Source organism: Condylura cristata, unplaced genomic scaffold, assembly GCF_000260355.1.
Source record: "Condylura cristata isolate star-nosed mole 26May11 unplaced genomic scaffold, ConCri1.0 scaffold00007, whole genome shotgun sequence".
Classification (NCBI taxonomy): Eukaryota; Metazoa; Chordata; class Mammalia; order Eulipotyphla; family Talpidae; genus Condylura; species Condylura cristata.
Window position 1 is genome coordinate 34,907,778 of NW_004567108.1, and position 17,440 is coordinate 34,925,217.

Sequence of the window (17,440 nt, forward strand, 5' to 3'; positions counted from 1 at the left end):
CAGGACTTAACCCCTCTGTGCTTTAGTTTACAATGTCTTTAATACAAATGCCCCTTCTATGCTTTCCACTGCCATTATCTATCTCAGTCTTTTGCACCTCATTCCTCAATAACTGTAAGTCCTTCCTTATTGCCAATACGATGTTCTTTCCTTTAGTCAGTCCCTTTATGCTACCACCTGATTAATCATCCTCCAGTTTCAAATTTATGATTTCATTACTATTTTTGTTAGATTTAACAGTTCTCTTTGGTCTATGGGATAATTCCATCTCCCTTTGCATTCTAGTTTTTTCTATCTCTCCCCTTTTGTTTTATAACATTTTTCCCACCAAAAATTAGCCAGCTACTTTATATCTTCTTTTTAAAATCCTACTCTTACAAACTGGGCTTTGTTCCCTCCTTCTCTTACCACCTGCCTCCAATGATTCTGTCTTTGTTTCTCCACTCCCTGTGACACAATTAACAGTGTAATGGTTTTCCTCAGTAGGTCTGAGGAAGTCTAGAGACTATAGTAGTGCTTCGGCCACCCTAAAGAAGTATGAGGGAGAAACCACAGGTTGGTTATATTCTCTCTTCCACCCAATCTCCACTCCACTCTTTCTGTTGTGAATGTTGAGCTTTTCCTTTGAAAATTTTCTCTTCATGGCATTATCATTCATGGACCTATTACTTTTATTTATTATTTATTTATTTTTAAAGATTCATTTATTTGTGCATACAGAATTGGGGTATAGGCCAGAGACTCAGGGGTGGTGAAAGACTCCACCAGAGACAGAGTGGGGAGCAGAACAGGCAGATCGACGAAGTACACTGCTGAGGGGAGCAGCAGGTGGGCCAGGAGAGGTCTGCCACACCATGTGATCTCCTCCAGGGCAGGCAGGAATTGAACTCATGCAGAAGTGGCTTCAGCTTCTTAGTGCAGCGCTTTAACCAGCTGTGCCACCAGGGAGGGCCTACTTTTATTTTTTAATCTTAAGGTACATGTACCCTTTTTTCTCATCTACACTTTAATTGAATTAAGACAGAGACCATGTCTGTAACTTTTATGTTCAAAAAAATATTCAACCTTTAGCTTTATGAATTAATATTTGTTTTTCCTAACTTATAGAATTAGATTAAAATAAGAAAAACATACTTTGGAAAGTGATGTCAAACTGAATTAACATTACTTCCTTGATAGTGTTGTTTGGTGTAATAATTTGTTGAAAGGTAGAACTTTTTCCTTTGTCTTAATTTTTTATTTTTTTAAAGATTTACTTATTTATGCATACAAGAACTGGGATACGGGCCAGAAATGGGTGGGGGAGGCTGAGAGAATTCATCAGAGACAGAGTGGGGAATAGAACAGACAGATCTACTGAAATACACTGCCAAGGGGAGCAGCAGGAGAGACAGGAGAGGTCTCCTGCACCATGTGGGTCAGCTTCCTGGCCGGGGATCAAACTCAGGCTTCAGTGTCTGTGGACAGTTTAAGAGTGCTGCACTTTAACCTGTTGCTCCACAGGGTGGGTCCATCTTAATTTTTTTCTATCAACATACAATTGAACAATTACAAGCACTAAAAATTACTATATTAAAGTCTGCTCACACAGAATTGTAAATTTGTATTGATGAAAAGTACAGTTATAAATGTTTGGCCATGTATAGCTGTGAAACAAAAGTACATTGAAGCTATGTTTAATTGAGTCAGGTTGTGCCTTCCTTCCAAATGGTGTCTTATTAGGGAAAAACTGCAAGATGAGCCAAGGCAGAAAATATTTTCTAGGTATATAGTAGTATATAGGCTCACAACATGAAACAAGATCTTGGAAACTATTACTTGGTAGAGATAAAACATAAGGGGTAATTACTGTATTGGAGATAAGCTAGTCTTACATGACCCAATATGTGGTCACTTCTTGAATTTAAATTAAAATTTAAAATGCAGTTCTTCAATCATATTAGCACTTTTCAAGGGTACAATTGCCATATGTGACTAGTGGCCAATTGTATATTTCATCATCACAGAAATCTTTTGGACCATGTTAAGAACTAGACTCCTAAGGACCTTTTGCCTTTAATTGAGGAGGTAAACTTCATTTTTTTCTTTTTTGAGGTTCTAGTTTTAGTTTATATCTTTTTAATATTTTATTTAATATATATTTTTACATCATTTTTCATTTTGGACTTTATTTTTTAATAGTTTTTTTTTATTATTTACTTATGTATACAAGAACTGGGGTGTAGGCCAGAGATGCGGGGGATGAGAGGATTCACGAAAGACAGAGTGCGAAGCAGAAAAGACAGATCTACTGAAATAGACTACTGAAGGGAGAAGCAGGTGAGACAGGAGAGGTCTGTTGCACCATGTGGGTTAGCTCCCTGACAAGGGATTGAACTCATGCCTCAATGACTGGTGATAGCTTGATAGCATTTAGACTTTAACCCTACCCCATGGCGAGTTCCAAGGGATTGGACTTTAATCATCATAGTCATTTGTAAGTCTTTGAAGATTCTTATTAGGAGTAACATGATCATTGCATATTTTAGATTTTCAAATTTTGAGGTATCTGATCTCAAGAACAAAGGAATTTTAAAGTCAGTCAAATATTTCTTTAAAATATAGCTTTTGCTTACAAAGTGTAATTAGAAGGGAATTATGTAGACTGGGCATCTCTCTTTTTAGAATAGAGAATAAAATGAAAAAGGAATTCAGCACCCCCTTTTTTTTTTAAAGATTTATTTATTTGTGCATACAGAACTGGGGTACAGGCCAGAGGCTCAGGGGCGGTGAGAGGCTTCACCAGAGACAGAGTAGGGAACAGAACAAGCAGATCGACGAAGTACACTGCTGAGGAGAGCAGCGGGCGGGTCAGGAGAGGTCTGCTGCACCATGTGGTCACCTCTGGGGCAGGCAGGAATGGAACTCATGTGGAAGCGGCTTTAGATTCTCAGTGCTGTGCTTTAACCCGCTGCGCCACCAGGGAAGGCCTCAACACCCTTTTTCAACATTTCTAAATCAACCAGAGAATTTATTGAAAACTTTTTATTTTTCATATTAATCTGAAAAAGAAAATCAGTTTTTTTCTTTTTGTGAAGTTACTGGTGATAAATGTCAGAAATAATGTTTTATGATAAATTTTCAGAAACTATATTACTCATATGTTTATATCCTTCAGGATATGCCATCTTTTTTTGTGCATTGTAACATTGGTTTGTAACACTATATGATTCAGGGAAATAAGTTTTAAGCTTCTTAGAATCATGTCATCACACTACACCCATTGCCCTTTACAGACCTTTTCGGCCACCTTGCCATTATGTATTGGAAGTTCAGGCTAACTGTCATGATTTGATGATAATTTAACTAACTCAGACTGTTAAATAAAATCGTTATAGATTTATTAATTAAAGTAATGTAATTAGAACTACAAATAAAGTAATAATCTGTTTTTATAATATGAATTAAATTTTCATAAACTTTTGCTAAATTGAGCCTTTTCTTACAGTTAATCAACTCTCCACTCCAGTTGCACTTCCCACACCAGCTCTTTCTCCAAGTTTGATAGCTGATCTTGAAGGTTTAAACTTGTCAACTTCTTCATCAATTGTTAGTGTAAGTAATTTCCAGAATTATTACATTAGTTTTTAAATGATGATATTATCTTTCTTACTGAAATACAAATAATTGAAGTCAATGCTTGATAAAATTCTAACAAATCCATTTGAGATTCAACCTTCTAATTTTGCAAAAACCTTTTTTTAAAAATTTGTTTTACTCATACCATTACCCGTGTTTTCTTCTGCTTATTGTTTATCCTCATTTAATTATTATTTGTAAAATTTTCTGGTACAGTTATGTATCTGTTACATGAAAGATTCTTTGTCCTATTGAATTCATTTATATATATAAATTCTGTCATAAAGAATTGTTGTCTACACCAGTGATATAATATAATAATGGAAGTCCTAACTAGAGCAGTTATACAAGAGAAAGAAATAAATGTCCAGATTGGAAAAGAAGAAGTAAGACTATCATTATGTATAGATGATATAATAGTATATATAGGGAATCCTAAAAAAAAAAAAATCCATGAAAAAAACTAAAAAAATAAACCAATAAGGTAATAGGCCACAAAATCAATACACAAAAATCAGAGGCCTTCCAAAAATAAACAATCAGTCTAAAGAGGAAGAAATTAAGAAAACCATCTCATATACACTTGTACCAAAAGCATTAAGTGCATGGGAATAAACCTAACAAAGGAGGTGAAAGACTTATAAAAGGAGAATTGCCAAACTTTGTTAAAAGAAATAGAAGAAACACAAAGACATGGAAAGACATTCCTTGTTCATGGATTGGAATGATTAATATTATCAAAATGGCCATCCTACCATAAGCAATTTTTTTAAAGGTAATTCTAGTAAAAATCTCAAAGGCATTCTTCAAAGAAATGGACCAAAATATTGCTGAAGGACCTTGAATAACCTAAACTTTCCTAACTCAAAGGAGGAAGAATGACAGTATTAACTCCCAGACCTTAAATTATACTACAAAGCCATAATAATAATAGTAGCATGGTATTAGAACAAAACAGACACACAAACCAGTGGAACTGAATTGAAAGTCCAGAAATTAACCACATGTATATGATTGACTTACCTTTGACAAGGGAGCAAAGAGTATACACTGGGACAAGGGAAGCCCCCTCAATAAATGCTGCTGGGAAAACTGGACTGCCACATGCAAAAGAACAAAACTAGATAGCTATCTCACACCATACACAAAAAAACAACTCAAAATGGGATAAAAAGACTTGAGTGTAAGACTTGAAACCATAAAATATGTAGAAGAAAACATAGGCAAAATATTCTGTGACATAAAATCCAGAAACATCTTTGAGAACTCATCCCCAGAAGCAGGAAAAGCAAAGGAGAAGATAAACAACTGGAGCTACACCAAACTGAAAAGCTTCTATACAGCAAAAGAAACAGCAACCAAAAGGTAGAGACAGCATAATTAATAGGATAAAATGTTTGCACAATGTACAGCTGAGAAGGAACTGATACCAAACATCTACAAAGAGCTTACAGAACTTACCAAAAATAAAGCAAGCAACCTAAACATAAAATGGGCAGAATGTCTAAACTGACACTTTTCCAAAGAAGAAATGCAGTTGGCAAAAAGCATATAAAAAAAAAAGTTCAATCTCACTTAATATCAGAGAAATGCAAATCAAAGCCATAATGAGATACCAGAATGGCCCACATTAGAAAACTAGCAGTAGCAAATGCTGGCAACGATATGGTAGAAAAAGAACCCTTTTACACTACTGGTGGAAATGTAAACTGGTCCAGCCCCTGTGGAGAGCTATATGGATTTTCCTCAGAACACTAAGTGAATCTACCATATGATCCAGCATTTTCCACTCCTAAGAATCTATCCAAAAAACATTTAAACACTAATTTAAAAGGAAAACTGCACTTCTGTTTATTGCAACACTGTTTACAATTGCCAAGATTTAGAAACAACCTAAATGCTACAAAAAAGATGAATGGATCAAAAAGCAGTGGTAAATATACACAATAGAATACTACTCAGAAATCAAAAAACATAACATCAAGCCATTGCAGTAACATGAGTAGAGCTGGAAGGAATTATTCTGGCAAAATAACTCAGAAGGAGAAAGATGAATATTGGATGGTTTCTGTTATGTGTGGAATATACAAGAACTAAACAAAGGGTTAGGAAACAGACAAAGTCTTAATTACATGACCACAGATCTGAGACATACAACAGGGGGAGGGAGGGAGTGGGCTCAAAACAGGAGAGGGAAGAGCATAAGGGATATAGGGGATGGAGCACAAGTGCTGTGGTGGTGGGAGGACTTCAGGGATTAAACCTGTGTGGAGAAATCAAATACTGCTTCCAAATTAACAACAGTGTAAGAAGGTCAAGAGGTTACTTTAAAAATAAAACAACAACAAATCAGACAGCCAAAAAATAAAAGCCTAATACAATATAAGGAAAAAAAATTATACAAACAGATTTCCATTCTCATAATCATTCTATCCGTAATACATTATTCTTTTACCATAGTAAATAATACCTACTAAAAGTAGCTGTTTTCACTTTTGAAAAAACCAAGATTTTATTTCTCATTGTTTATCTCCGTATGTTTTTTGTACATGGGTTGGTGGCTTTAGAAAAATTCTTTACTGTTATTTGAGTGGTGATTTGATTACCTATCTCAATAAAATGCCATATATATTTATTTTCTGGGGCCCTCCCTGATAGTGCAACAGGTTAGGATGCAGCCCCTTCAGTGCGAATTCTATCCCCACCCTAGAGGTGATCCACATGGCGTGGCAGACCTCTCCTGACCCGCCCGCTGCTCCCTCAGAGGTGTACTTCCTTGATTTGCCTATTTTGCTTCCTACTCTGTCGTTGGTGAATCCTTTCACTGCCCCTACACCTCTGGCTTGTATACGCCAATTAAAAAAAAAAAAAAGATTTATTTATTTCCCATATATATATTATATTTCAAAAGATAAAAAATTTATAAAAGAAATACATGACAACAGATATATAAAAATATTCAGTATTAGTAAGAAGTAAATGCAAATTCAATCAACCATTTTACCTCTGAGCTTGGCAAGAATTACTAAAACTGTTGTCCTTTGTCAATGAGAAATATAGTGAAATGTGCATTAAACACTGCTCCATTGATGAAATACAGAGTTGTTAAAATAAATATACTTTGACTTGGTAATCTCATGTATAGGTTTTTTTTTTCCTAAGAAAGTAACTAGAACTACCAGGATAGCAATCCAGATAGATATCTTGTGATAGCAGGATATTACATAAAATATATTGCTGTCAAATTAAAGAATGTTGTATAATCTTTCAGATATTTTTATTAAATATTTTAATCAGGTAATATGAAGTGAAAAATGGATCAAGTTTACTGTGTATATCATCTATATTTTGTTAATTTGTATGTTCATACTGTTTTTAAATGTAGGGCAAATGAAAGAGTAGTAGAAGAAATGCATTACTTTATTGGCAAAGCTTTTCTGAATGATGAAATTATTATTGATATTTTTCTTTATATGGTTGGTATTTCCACAATTCTGTAATCAAGATATGATATTTGTGTTATCCAGAAAGCAATAATTTGTTTTTAATTGAAGGGGGGGGAAATGTATAAAAATACCTTGGGTTCCTTTTTATTGCTATATCTTAACATCTGTCTTTTTGAATCACTGATGCTAATTTGTTAGATAATACTGAGCAAGTCATTGGTTTGGTCACCTTTAAATGATAGCAAGGTAGATATCCATGTTTCCTTTTAACTAATATTCTGAGAGTCTGTGAAGCTGAGATGAAGTTGTAAAGCAATGAAACTGTTACGTTGAGATGATTTGAATGAGTTTGTGAAAATAAATAGATGTAACTTTTTAGCTTATTGCCTAGTCCTTAAATGATTTTTATTTATTTCAGTGAATAATTTATTTTCCTTGTATATTTCATGTAGTATGGGTAGATTTTATTCCTTGAAACTATAAAAATATTTACAGTGAAACCCAAAGTACAGTCCCTTTTTCACACCGAACATTTTTCATGTGAAAAATTGCACTGTGTAACCCTTTTGTGTTATATATTCAGAAGACAGAATTTTAGATATAATATTAAGTTTTATCATTATGAAGTAAGACCTTATTTTTTTTAAATAACATGATAGTTTATTTTTACATCATTTGTGCATTTTTTTTTTTATCTCAGTTGCAATTCCCTGTGGGATTCCCATCACCAAATCACCCATGTGCCATCACCATAGTCCAGTGTATTTCCCTCTCCCCCACTACTTTTGATCCCATTCCCTACTCCACCTCCATAAAATATCACTGGTATTTAGCTGTTCATTATTATTATTATTTTCTCGTCTGTTATACTCCTGCTATGAGAGAAACCATCCGGTGTTTATCCTTTTCTTTCTGGCTTATTTTACTAAGCATGATCTTCTCCAGCTCTATACATGTTGTTGCAAAAGGCATGTGGATGTTTTGTTTTGTTTTGTTTTGGGTTGCTGAGTAATACTACATTGTGTATATGTACCACATCTTTTTAATCCAGTCATCCACTTTTGGGCATTTGGGCTGTTTCTATGTCTTTCCAATTATAAATAAAGCAGTAATAAACATGGGGGTGCTGGCATCTTTCTGAATCAGTGTTTTTCTATCTTTTGGGTAGATAGCTAGGTGTGGTATTGCTGGGTCATAGGGAAGCTCCGTGTTTAGCAGTTTGAGGAACCTCCGAACAGTTTTCCATAGTGGCTATACTCGTTTGCATTTCCAGCAGCAGGAGAGTTTCTTTTTCTCCACATCCTCGCCAACATTTGTTGTTGCTAGTTGTTTTAAGATGTGCCATTCTCACTGGGGTGAGGTGGTATCTCATTGTGGTTTTAATTTGCATCTCCCTTATTACAAGTGATGTTGAACATTTTTTCATATGCTTGTTTGCTATCAGCATTTCCTCTTTGGAGAAGTAAGACCTTATTTTTTCAAACTGTGTAGTAAAGATGACGCATGAATACGTTGTTTTCATCTTATGTGAGACTAATTGGCATTTGGCCAAATATATAGCTAACAGTGAAGGAATATTTTAGTTCCTGCTGTTGTATTTCAGTGAACAAACTGAATTTTTTGGTCATTAGTGATTTTTTTTTTTTAGCTAGATTATTCTTGACACTAATAATTCAAAATTTATGTATCAAACCCTGTGAATACAGAAACAGCTTTCCTCAGAATGTTAGGCTTCTGGAAGCCATGGAAAAAGACAGTTGCATGTAAGAATAAATCATTCTTTGGTATTAGAAATGTTGGAGTGAAAGACCAATATTTTCTACTTTAGGTGATTTTTTTTTTCACTTGGAGCACAAGTTTTGAAGTTAATTCAGCAGTTATCTCTGAAAGTTATCTTAGTATATCTTCTACTGATAAACATCAGCATGCAATATTATCTCATTATTTTTATTTCTATGTTTCTTCTCAAGCTAGTTATATAAGAAGTTTATTGTTGTATTCACTTAATTATTTTAGTTCTGACCTTACTGCATTATAAGCTTTCCCAGACAATTCCCCAAATACTCTAAAACCCATAATGAAAGTGTCATACCTGTGGTTGTTTAGCATCTAACCACAGGTCAAAGGCATCTGTGGGAATACACTTTTTTTTTTTTTTTGAGTTAAGGTAACAGTTTATAATACACTTCATATGGTTTAGAGGTATAGGTTCATACCTCTTCAAAATTACATTAGTACACCACTCTCACCACCAGAATACCCTTAATCTTCCACCATAGTCTACTAAGCTGAGATCCAGTTTAAAATACCAATAACTCATTTAGAAAGGTGGGAAATACATTAAATTTAGAGCCAAGAGACCTGATTTCTACCTTTGAGTGTGCTACTTATTATCATTGTGTCTAAAGGAAATTCTTTGACTTGTGCAAACTTCAATTTTTGAGTGTATGAAATGGAGATCTTTTTCTAAATACATTGAAGAGAAATGATATCTCCGAAAATGTTTGTATTTATTCTACTACTGTATGAGGGTTGTATTTTGTTTTGCTTTTTAATTTACCATAGGATGTAAAAAAAAGTTGTAAAAGTATGTAACTTTTCCAGAAATTAAAAAGTACTAACAACATTAAGAGTTGACAAAAAAAGTAAGCATAGTTAATAATAGCAATGCATATTAGTAAAATCACACTTCAGAGTAATTTAGAAATATTTAGTCAAGTTCCCATAACAGTTATTTATGAACTATTGTAAGAATGAAAATATTGTAAGAAGTTTCATTAGCATATTGTAAAAGCAAAAAACTTAGAAATAAATCTGCTCAGTAGAATATGGGGTACATATGTTGTGACATACATATTTTAACTATAAAATATATAAACTAGACGTATATGTAAAGCATAGATCTATATCAAAAATTATACTAAGAACAAAAGGACCATCATAGAAAGGTATGTGAGGTAGATGCCATCTGTATGTAGGAAGATTTTTTTGTTTTTCAATTTTTTTTATTAACAGAGCATCATCACTTTACATCTCTGTTAATATTTTGACAATACAGGGTTTCTCCCCTTAGGTGTGGTCATTGTAGCTCTCCCACCAACAAAGTGCACGTAAACCTCTTCCACAATCCACAGTGCTCCACCCACTTAGAAAGATTTTTTACAATTGTATTAAGTTTAACTGTAAAAAGTTAAAATATGGGTCCTCCCTGGTGGCGCAGAGGGTTAAAGCACAGCACTAAGAAGCTAAAACCACTTCCACATGAGTTCCATCCCCAGCCCCGGAGGTGACCCACATGGCGCAGCAGACCTCTCCTGAGCTGCCCTCTCCCCTCAGCAGTGTACTTCATCAGTCAGCCTGTTTTGCTCCCCTCTCTGTCTCTGGTGAATCCTCTCACCGCCTGTGCACCTCTGGCCTGTGCCCCAGTCCTTTGTGCATAAATAAATAAAATTTTTAAAAAAGTTAAAATAGTAACTTCAAAGTTGTTAGAAAAATAATTTATGCAGTTAACCTATGTGCACATATTAGAAAAATGTTTAAAAAAATTCTTGGCTGCTGTTTGCCATTAGATACAAATAGTAGTACCTGCTTATGCCAAAAGGAAAAGAATAATGAAATATGGGAGGGGTACACTTGAGAGTGTCCTTTATACTTGTGTTTGTAAAATTTTATTCATGATATGGGTGATCGAGGCACTGTGAAAATAATAGCAAATAAAAATTGCTCATTTAGATTTAGAATTCATTGTAATTTTTTTTTTAACTTCTATTAATTGATTGTAATAGTAACAAGGAAGACAAACTGACTTTTAGGGTAGTGAAATACTGGTTGGGTTCTTTAGCCCGTGCCTTTTGCAGTGTTTGTATGGTTATGACCAACATTAGCCTCCATTGAAAAACAACTTTCATACCTAGAATTTATCAGGCAAATTAGGGCAAATGTTCCCTTAATGTTTATATTGTTCTAGACATCGGTGAGATCCTCTAGATATTTGCATTCAGAGACATGCACAGACTAAACTGGATTATCTAAAGTAGTTTCATTCACTTAAAATACCTCCTTATTGAATACAGAATGGTAACCAGGTTACTATACTAAGTATTATATATTAACAGGTTATTAGACTTCTCCTTCCTAAAGGAGCTCACAGTTTATTGAATGAAGCTGACCAGAAAATTTGAATAAAGCATTATAAGAGCAGAGAAAAGCAAGTAATTCTGAAACCAGGACTATTTTAATAAAGACACAGAGAGTGACATTTATTGAAGAAAACTGAGCTTACCATTAAGGAAGAACAAACAACAGAAACTCACATACAAGACATGACAGATCAGAGATGAAGGATACTGTTACTACATTTTTGAGTATATGTGTGTATATGTATGTATATGTGTATAGCTAAAATATATATATGTATATATGTATGTATGTGTGTGTGTGTATATATATATATATAGAGAGAGAGAGAGAGAGCTAATAAACTTTTGTATTGAGAGAGTTAGACTTCTAGATGAAGTTAGTAACATGGAAGTTACACTGTAGGAAGACTTTGTAAGGAATTAATTTGGAAGATTTTTAAGCAGGTAATTGACAGTGATTAGGTTTTTGTTTTCTGATGTTGTATAGAACACTAATTATACATGAAGAGAGCAAACAAGGGCTTAATGACTAGGTAGATAACTGAGATTTCCATTTGAATGATCATCTGAATAGTGGTGCCCAGTTAGCCAAGATAGAAAATACAAGAGGAGGAGAAATGACAGCCAAAATTAATTTATGATGTGTAGACTCAGGTGTTTGTAAAATGTCAAGTTGGAGATTCTTAGTAAGAAGAGTCCTTTCTGGATTTTAGAAAAAAGAACAGACCAGCTATCCATAAAGCAAATAAACATCAGGACATTGAAAATGGTTTAACACAGGGAATTTAATAGTCTCTTTAGTGATATCCTATGGAATAACAAGAGACAAATTAATGTGGAATTCTAGAAAATGTGCTTTTAAAGACATCAAAGGAAAAGGCCCAGTGATAAGTCAATGAAGGAGGTGAGTCATTGACCATTATAGCAGGAAACTCTCAATTTAGGGAAGGAAACACAAATTGTAAAATTGTAGTAAGTTGTATACTGGAAGTAAAAATCTGTTAGGTACAAAATGAATGGCAAGGATCTCTTAGAAAGTAATTTTTATATATGATCTTAGAATTGAATCTTGAAACGTAGTGAGGTTTTGTTTAGGTAGTGAGGTAGAAAGATAATGACATACCTAATATAAGAACTACTGTGTGTGAAAGCTTAAGGTCTGATCTGGGCCTAGGGTAAAAGAAATTAGTTCATTGTGATTAAAGCATAGCACAGATAGTTTAGAATGACGAAGTCTGATATTGAGAGGAACATAGTGGTGACACACTGTCATGGGAAGATACAAAAATAATTCCTTAACTCATTGCCTGCCAATCTTTTCATATAATGTTACATACAGAAAAGTAATTTTATCTGTAGTATGTGGTATGGTAAACAGAGAATGACACAAGACCAGTTTAGGAGCCATTTCTTGTGAGGAACCATAGGCCACTCTATAACTGACTAATACTCATGGATTATTAAGTGAAATTAATTTGGGAAATTTTATTAAGTGATGATTATAGAATGTAAAGGTAATATTTTGAGGAATGGTAAATAATTCCAAGAATATTCTATGAAAGAAAAGCTGAGCTTCCAAAAAGTAAATCCCTGTTTGATGAGGTATGTTATTTGTAGTCAGTGAAACATGGTATTAAGGACACCGTACTCCAGCCTGCTATGAAGGCATGTGAAGCCAACTGCCAAGTTTAGAAATTTTCTAAAATCACCCTGATTTCTAACTATAGTTAGAAGTATAGTTTTACTATAGCACTAGAATATAAATTAGAACTTAACAAAGAAAGATCTATAAAGGAGATTCTGTATAGGTTCCAAATTCAAAGTTCATGTATTACTCCACTGGCATTACCAGTCAGGGAATCCATCAGACTTAAGTGTCTAGAGTTTTTATATGGTTGACTCATTTTCCAGCCCTCCTCTTCACTTCAGGCTGATATTCTTGACCCAATCTTATAATTACATGGTTTGTCTTTTTGGTGTGGCCAACTGCCATCCTGAGTTATCTGTTCAGCATAAGCTCTCAAAGAACCCATCATGAGTCACCTAATTGGCATAATAATAATGTATTCCTGTCACTTTAGAATTTCCAAAGCTTTAGGGTTGCCTCTCCATTACTAGCACAATGTTCAGATCTCTCAAAATTATTTACTATATATATGTCGATTAAATTAAGTATGTTACTTGTTCAGGAAATATTTGTTTAGGCCAAAATATGAGGCTGGTGCCAAAGATAGTGGTGAACAGAATGGGCCAAACACCTCTCCTTAGAGTTTATGATTGAGTAGGAGCATGAAGAAAAACTGCCTCAAAAGTATGCGGTTGGAACATACTAAGTGCTCATTTTATGACATAGTTTTTGCCATTTAGGCATTTCTGTAGTTACAAGTTGTCATTTCTCTGATTAGATATATAAAATAATATACATATTATATATAATATATACATAAATACTATTGTCTATATTAACTAAGTTCCACAGTTCCACCTGCTTCCCTCTATACTTTTTCATAGTTTGAAATCTAATAAGCGTTACTTTTGACACTTAATAAGATACAAAATTTGGATATCAGAGCTATTTCTAACAAGTAGAATGATAATTTTCACAGTCCATGTTATTTACTTTGTTTTCCTTGAAGGGTACTGTGGTATATCACTGATTCTAGGGTGAAGACAGTAGCAGCAGCAGTATTAAACTAAGGTCTGTGCATGTTGTCATGGATAGCCAGTAGGGAATCTCCTGTGACCAGCAAAAAAAGTGGTATTAAATTTTCAGTGTGACCAAAAAGCCATGTAACTAATGTTCTTCACCCCCAGGGGGATTTACAATGCTGAACCCATATGTTATGCACTTAAATTTGAGCAAGTGAAGTGACATAAAATTTTTAATACATAAACCAAATACATTGTTAGAAGTTAACATTTATCACTAGTTCAATTTCTTTATCTGAGGAAAGTAGAAAAATGACTAACAAATAGGCGTATTGCTATTGATAAAGATTGGCAACTATTGAGGTTACAACTGTCCGCAGTGAGGGTGAGGACCATATCCTGTTTGTGGAACATAAACAATCATGTTTATCAGACCTGTTTTTGCTGAAAAGGTTACTCTATTGATTTTGAAACAATATGAAGAAAAAATAAACCTTAGTTCATGAGGCAAAATCTGATTCACTAAGTCATAAGTAACAGAATTAATTAAGATAATTGTGCTTTATAATGGTTGTAATTAAAGTTGATTTCTGTTTCTCTTCAGTGGACTTTTATGTTAGATAGGTATCGTCTCTCATTTAAAAAATATTGATACTAGACAAGCTCATTTTGGTTTTGTTTTCCAAAGTGTGAGCTTTCTTCATGTTTGTCTTTAAGGACAAATTGCTCTAAAGGAGTCTTTTTTTTTTTTTAATATTTATTTATTTATACATATAGAACTGGGGTACAGGCCAGAGGCTCAGGGGTGGTAAGAGGATTCACCAGAGACTGAGTGGGGAGCAGAACAGGCAGATGGACGAAATACTGCTGAGGGGAGCAGTGGGAAGGTCAGGAGAGGTCTGCCGCGCCATTGTGGGTCACCTCCGGGGCCAGGGATCGAGCTTGTGCTGAAGTGGTTTTAGCTTCTTAGTGCTGTGCCACCTGCTGCGCCATCAGGGAGGGCCTCAAAGGAGTCCTTCTGAATACAAGTGTTTCCTAAGTTCTGTGCCAGATGTTTTCTGAATGTGTGATCTTATTCCCAAAACAAATGATAACATATCTGTGATAAATTTTGTTTTCTAATATGGTAGAAGCACTATCTTTAAAATGTATATGTATGTGTGTGTGTGTGTGTGTGTATTTTTTTTTTTAGAAACTTAAGGGATAGTCAAGCATCAGGCTAAGAGAAAAGTACAGTTAAGATCAAATTCCTTTGAGTTTAGAGGAAGAAGAAATTATAAGTCAAAATTAAGAATAATTTTGTCATTTTAAATTTGGGGAATATCCTTTATTTGTTCTGATGAAAATGTCAGTAGTCATGGAACTGTGATAAAAATAATGAAAAATCACTGACCTGGGTCTGCTTAAATTGAAAACATTTTTTAATTAAAATTTGATAGTATTTTGTGCTTCCATTGCCTACCCATGTCCCATCTTATTCTTATATTCAATTCACTTCTAGGTATGAGTAGCTTTAATTTTTTAATTAAACTTTAAGGTGTGCCATACTACCACTTCATCGCTATTTTGCACTACCTCAGAGATCTTATAGTAATAGACCATTGTCATCTATCCCTTTTCTAGAATAAAGGATCCAATTTTCAAAAAGAAATGGTAACTTTACTTTCAGTTTTTATTGGAAATATTTTTATTTTTCTTAAGTAAATATATACATATACCAATTTAACACCTGGTTGGAAGGTAGTACTCATAATGCTTTTTCAGTATTACATTAAAGTTCTCCACAATGAAAAATCAACTGTATCAATATTTATTAATGCCCTAGTGTTTATTACATGGAGAAAAACAGATCAAGTGTTTATTATATGGGGGAAAAAAATCACCCTCCCCCCAAAAAAAATGTATCTAAATCCACAAGAAATTAAGGAATTAAACAGGTTATAGTAAAGAAAGTCTTGGGCCTCTTTTTCTTTTTGTTTTGATTGCCATAAATTCTCTCTTTAGAGCTAAGAAAGTTTATTGAACACTTAGTCCTTTCTTAAGGTTATGGTTTTTAACTTTTATCTTAATTAAATTTACTACCATAAGAAATAAAAGGCTTTTTAAGAGTCCATCATTTCTTACTATTTAATTTTACATATCCAAGGCTGATTGTTCTTTAGATTACTATCAGTGCATTTATTTCATATTTGGTCTCGTACTGAATTATGTTTGCAGAAAAATATACACATTTAAAGCTTGAAGATTGCTCAGATTACTTTGCATTGGCTAATCATCAGATAATTATCACTTAAGCATCTGTCAACCAAGTTAATTTCTGTTACCTTTGTTCCTGTTTAAAAAGCTCTCCAAAATTTTTTTGAACATAGGACAGTGCATGGTTATGGAAAACTGATAAGTATTATTTAATAGTGTTACAATCTTTAAACATGAGAAATCTAACCTAACCATGGAAAATATTAGTAGTTATAAAAATGTTATCTTCAAAGCAAAATAAAATGAATTTAACGACAGAGCACATGCCTAACCAATTCTAAGCAATTAATTTCTTTCCAGAGAGAAGAGAGCAGAGTAAAAAATATATAAATATTGTATATGACCCTTATGTCAAAGTAGAAGCCACTTAAAATATAGCAGACATATACCTTTTTTCAAATCATTCACAAATGGGATTATAAGCAGCTTGAATAGCCCTATCAATAAGGGTTATTTCTTTAAACTTGCAGCTGTTCCACATTACTAAATAAGTAAATATCTTCCCCAAATGTTAAATTAATACTGAAGATCTACTTTATACTGCTTAAAAAAAGCAAAACCCAAAAGACACAACACAAAAATTTCATTAAGCTTTATTTTAAAATATGTGATTTAACTTAAGAGAGACACTCTGATTTTAATATAATATCTTGGTTAAACAAGCCAACTCAAAAAATATGTATGTGATAGTCAAGGAAATGTGAACAGTGACTGTATTTTACATAAAATTAAGGGGACTTATTTTTCTGTTAAGTGTGATGAGTGAATTACAAGTTTTCTTTGAAAGTATCTTTTAGATACATAAACCAACTATGAAATTAGATTATATCTGGAATTTGCTTTTAAATAATTGAGAAGTAGGGGCCACTCTGGTGGCACAGGGGTTAAAGTGCTATGAAGCTGTTAGCAGCACTGCTACCTGAGTTTGATACCTAGCAGCAGACCTTTCCTGTCTTGCCCACTGCTCCCCTCAGCAGTGTATTGCAGTCAACCTGCCTGTTCTGCTTCCCATTCTGTCTCTGGTGAATCCTCTCGACCGCCTACATCTCTGGCCTATACCCTAGCTTTTGTATGCATAAGTAAATAAATCTTTTAAAAAATAAATAATTGAGAAGTAGAGGATTTGATTAAGATTAAAAAATATTGATAATTTGGGAAACTTAATAATAAACACCTACTTCATTATGTTACTGCTTTTGTGCATATTTCAGTTTTAATGATACATTTTAAAAATACATAATTCCTGAAACCTGTCTGTTTCATATTTTCATTTGATATCCATGCTTCATGAAATATGTGACCTGACAAATTTACCTTGTGAATTTAAGGTAG

At 33.7% G+C, this 17,440-nt stretch overlaps 1 protein-coding gene across 2 annotated transcripts in view; it reads left to right on the forward strand.

The window, feature by feature from the left end:
* The window catches only part of AP3B1 (adaptor-related protein complex 3, beta 1 subunit), a 191,498-nt gene that overhangs the window by 125,813 nt on the left and 48,245 nt on the right, over positions 1–17,440 (forward strand). For both annotated transcript variants that reach the window (XM_004678186.2, XM_012721952.1), the window contains exon 22: positions 3,488–3,594. In XM_004678186.2, the coding sequence (XP_004678243.1) occupies positions 3,488–3,594 (107 nt within the window). The remainder of the gene's footprint in view (positions 1–3,487; positions 3,595–17,440) is intronic.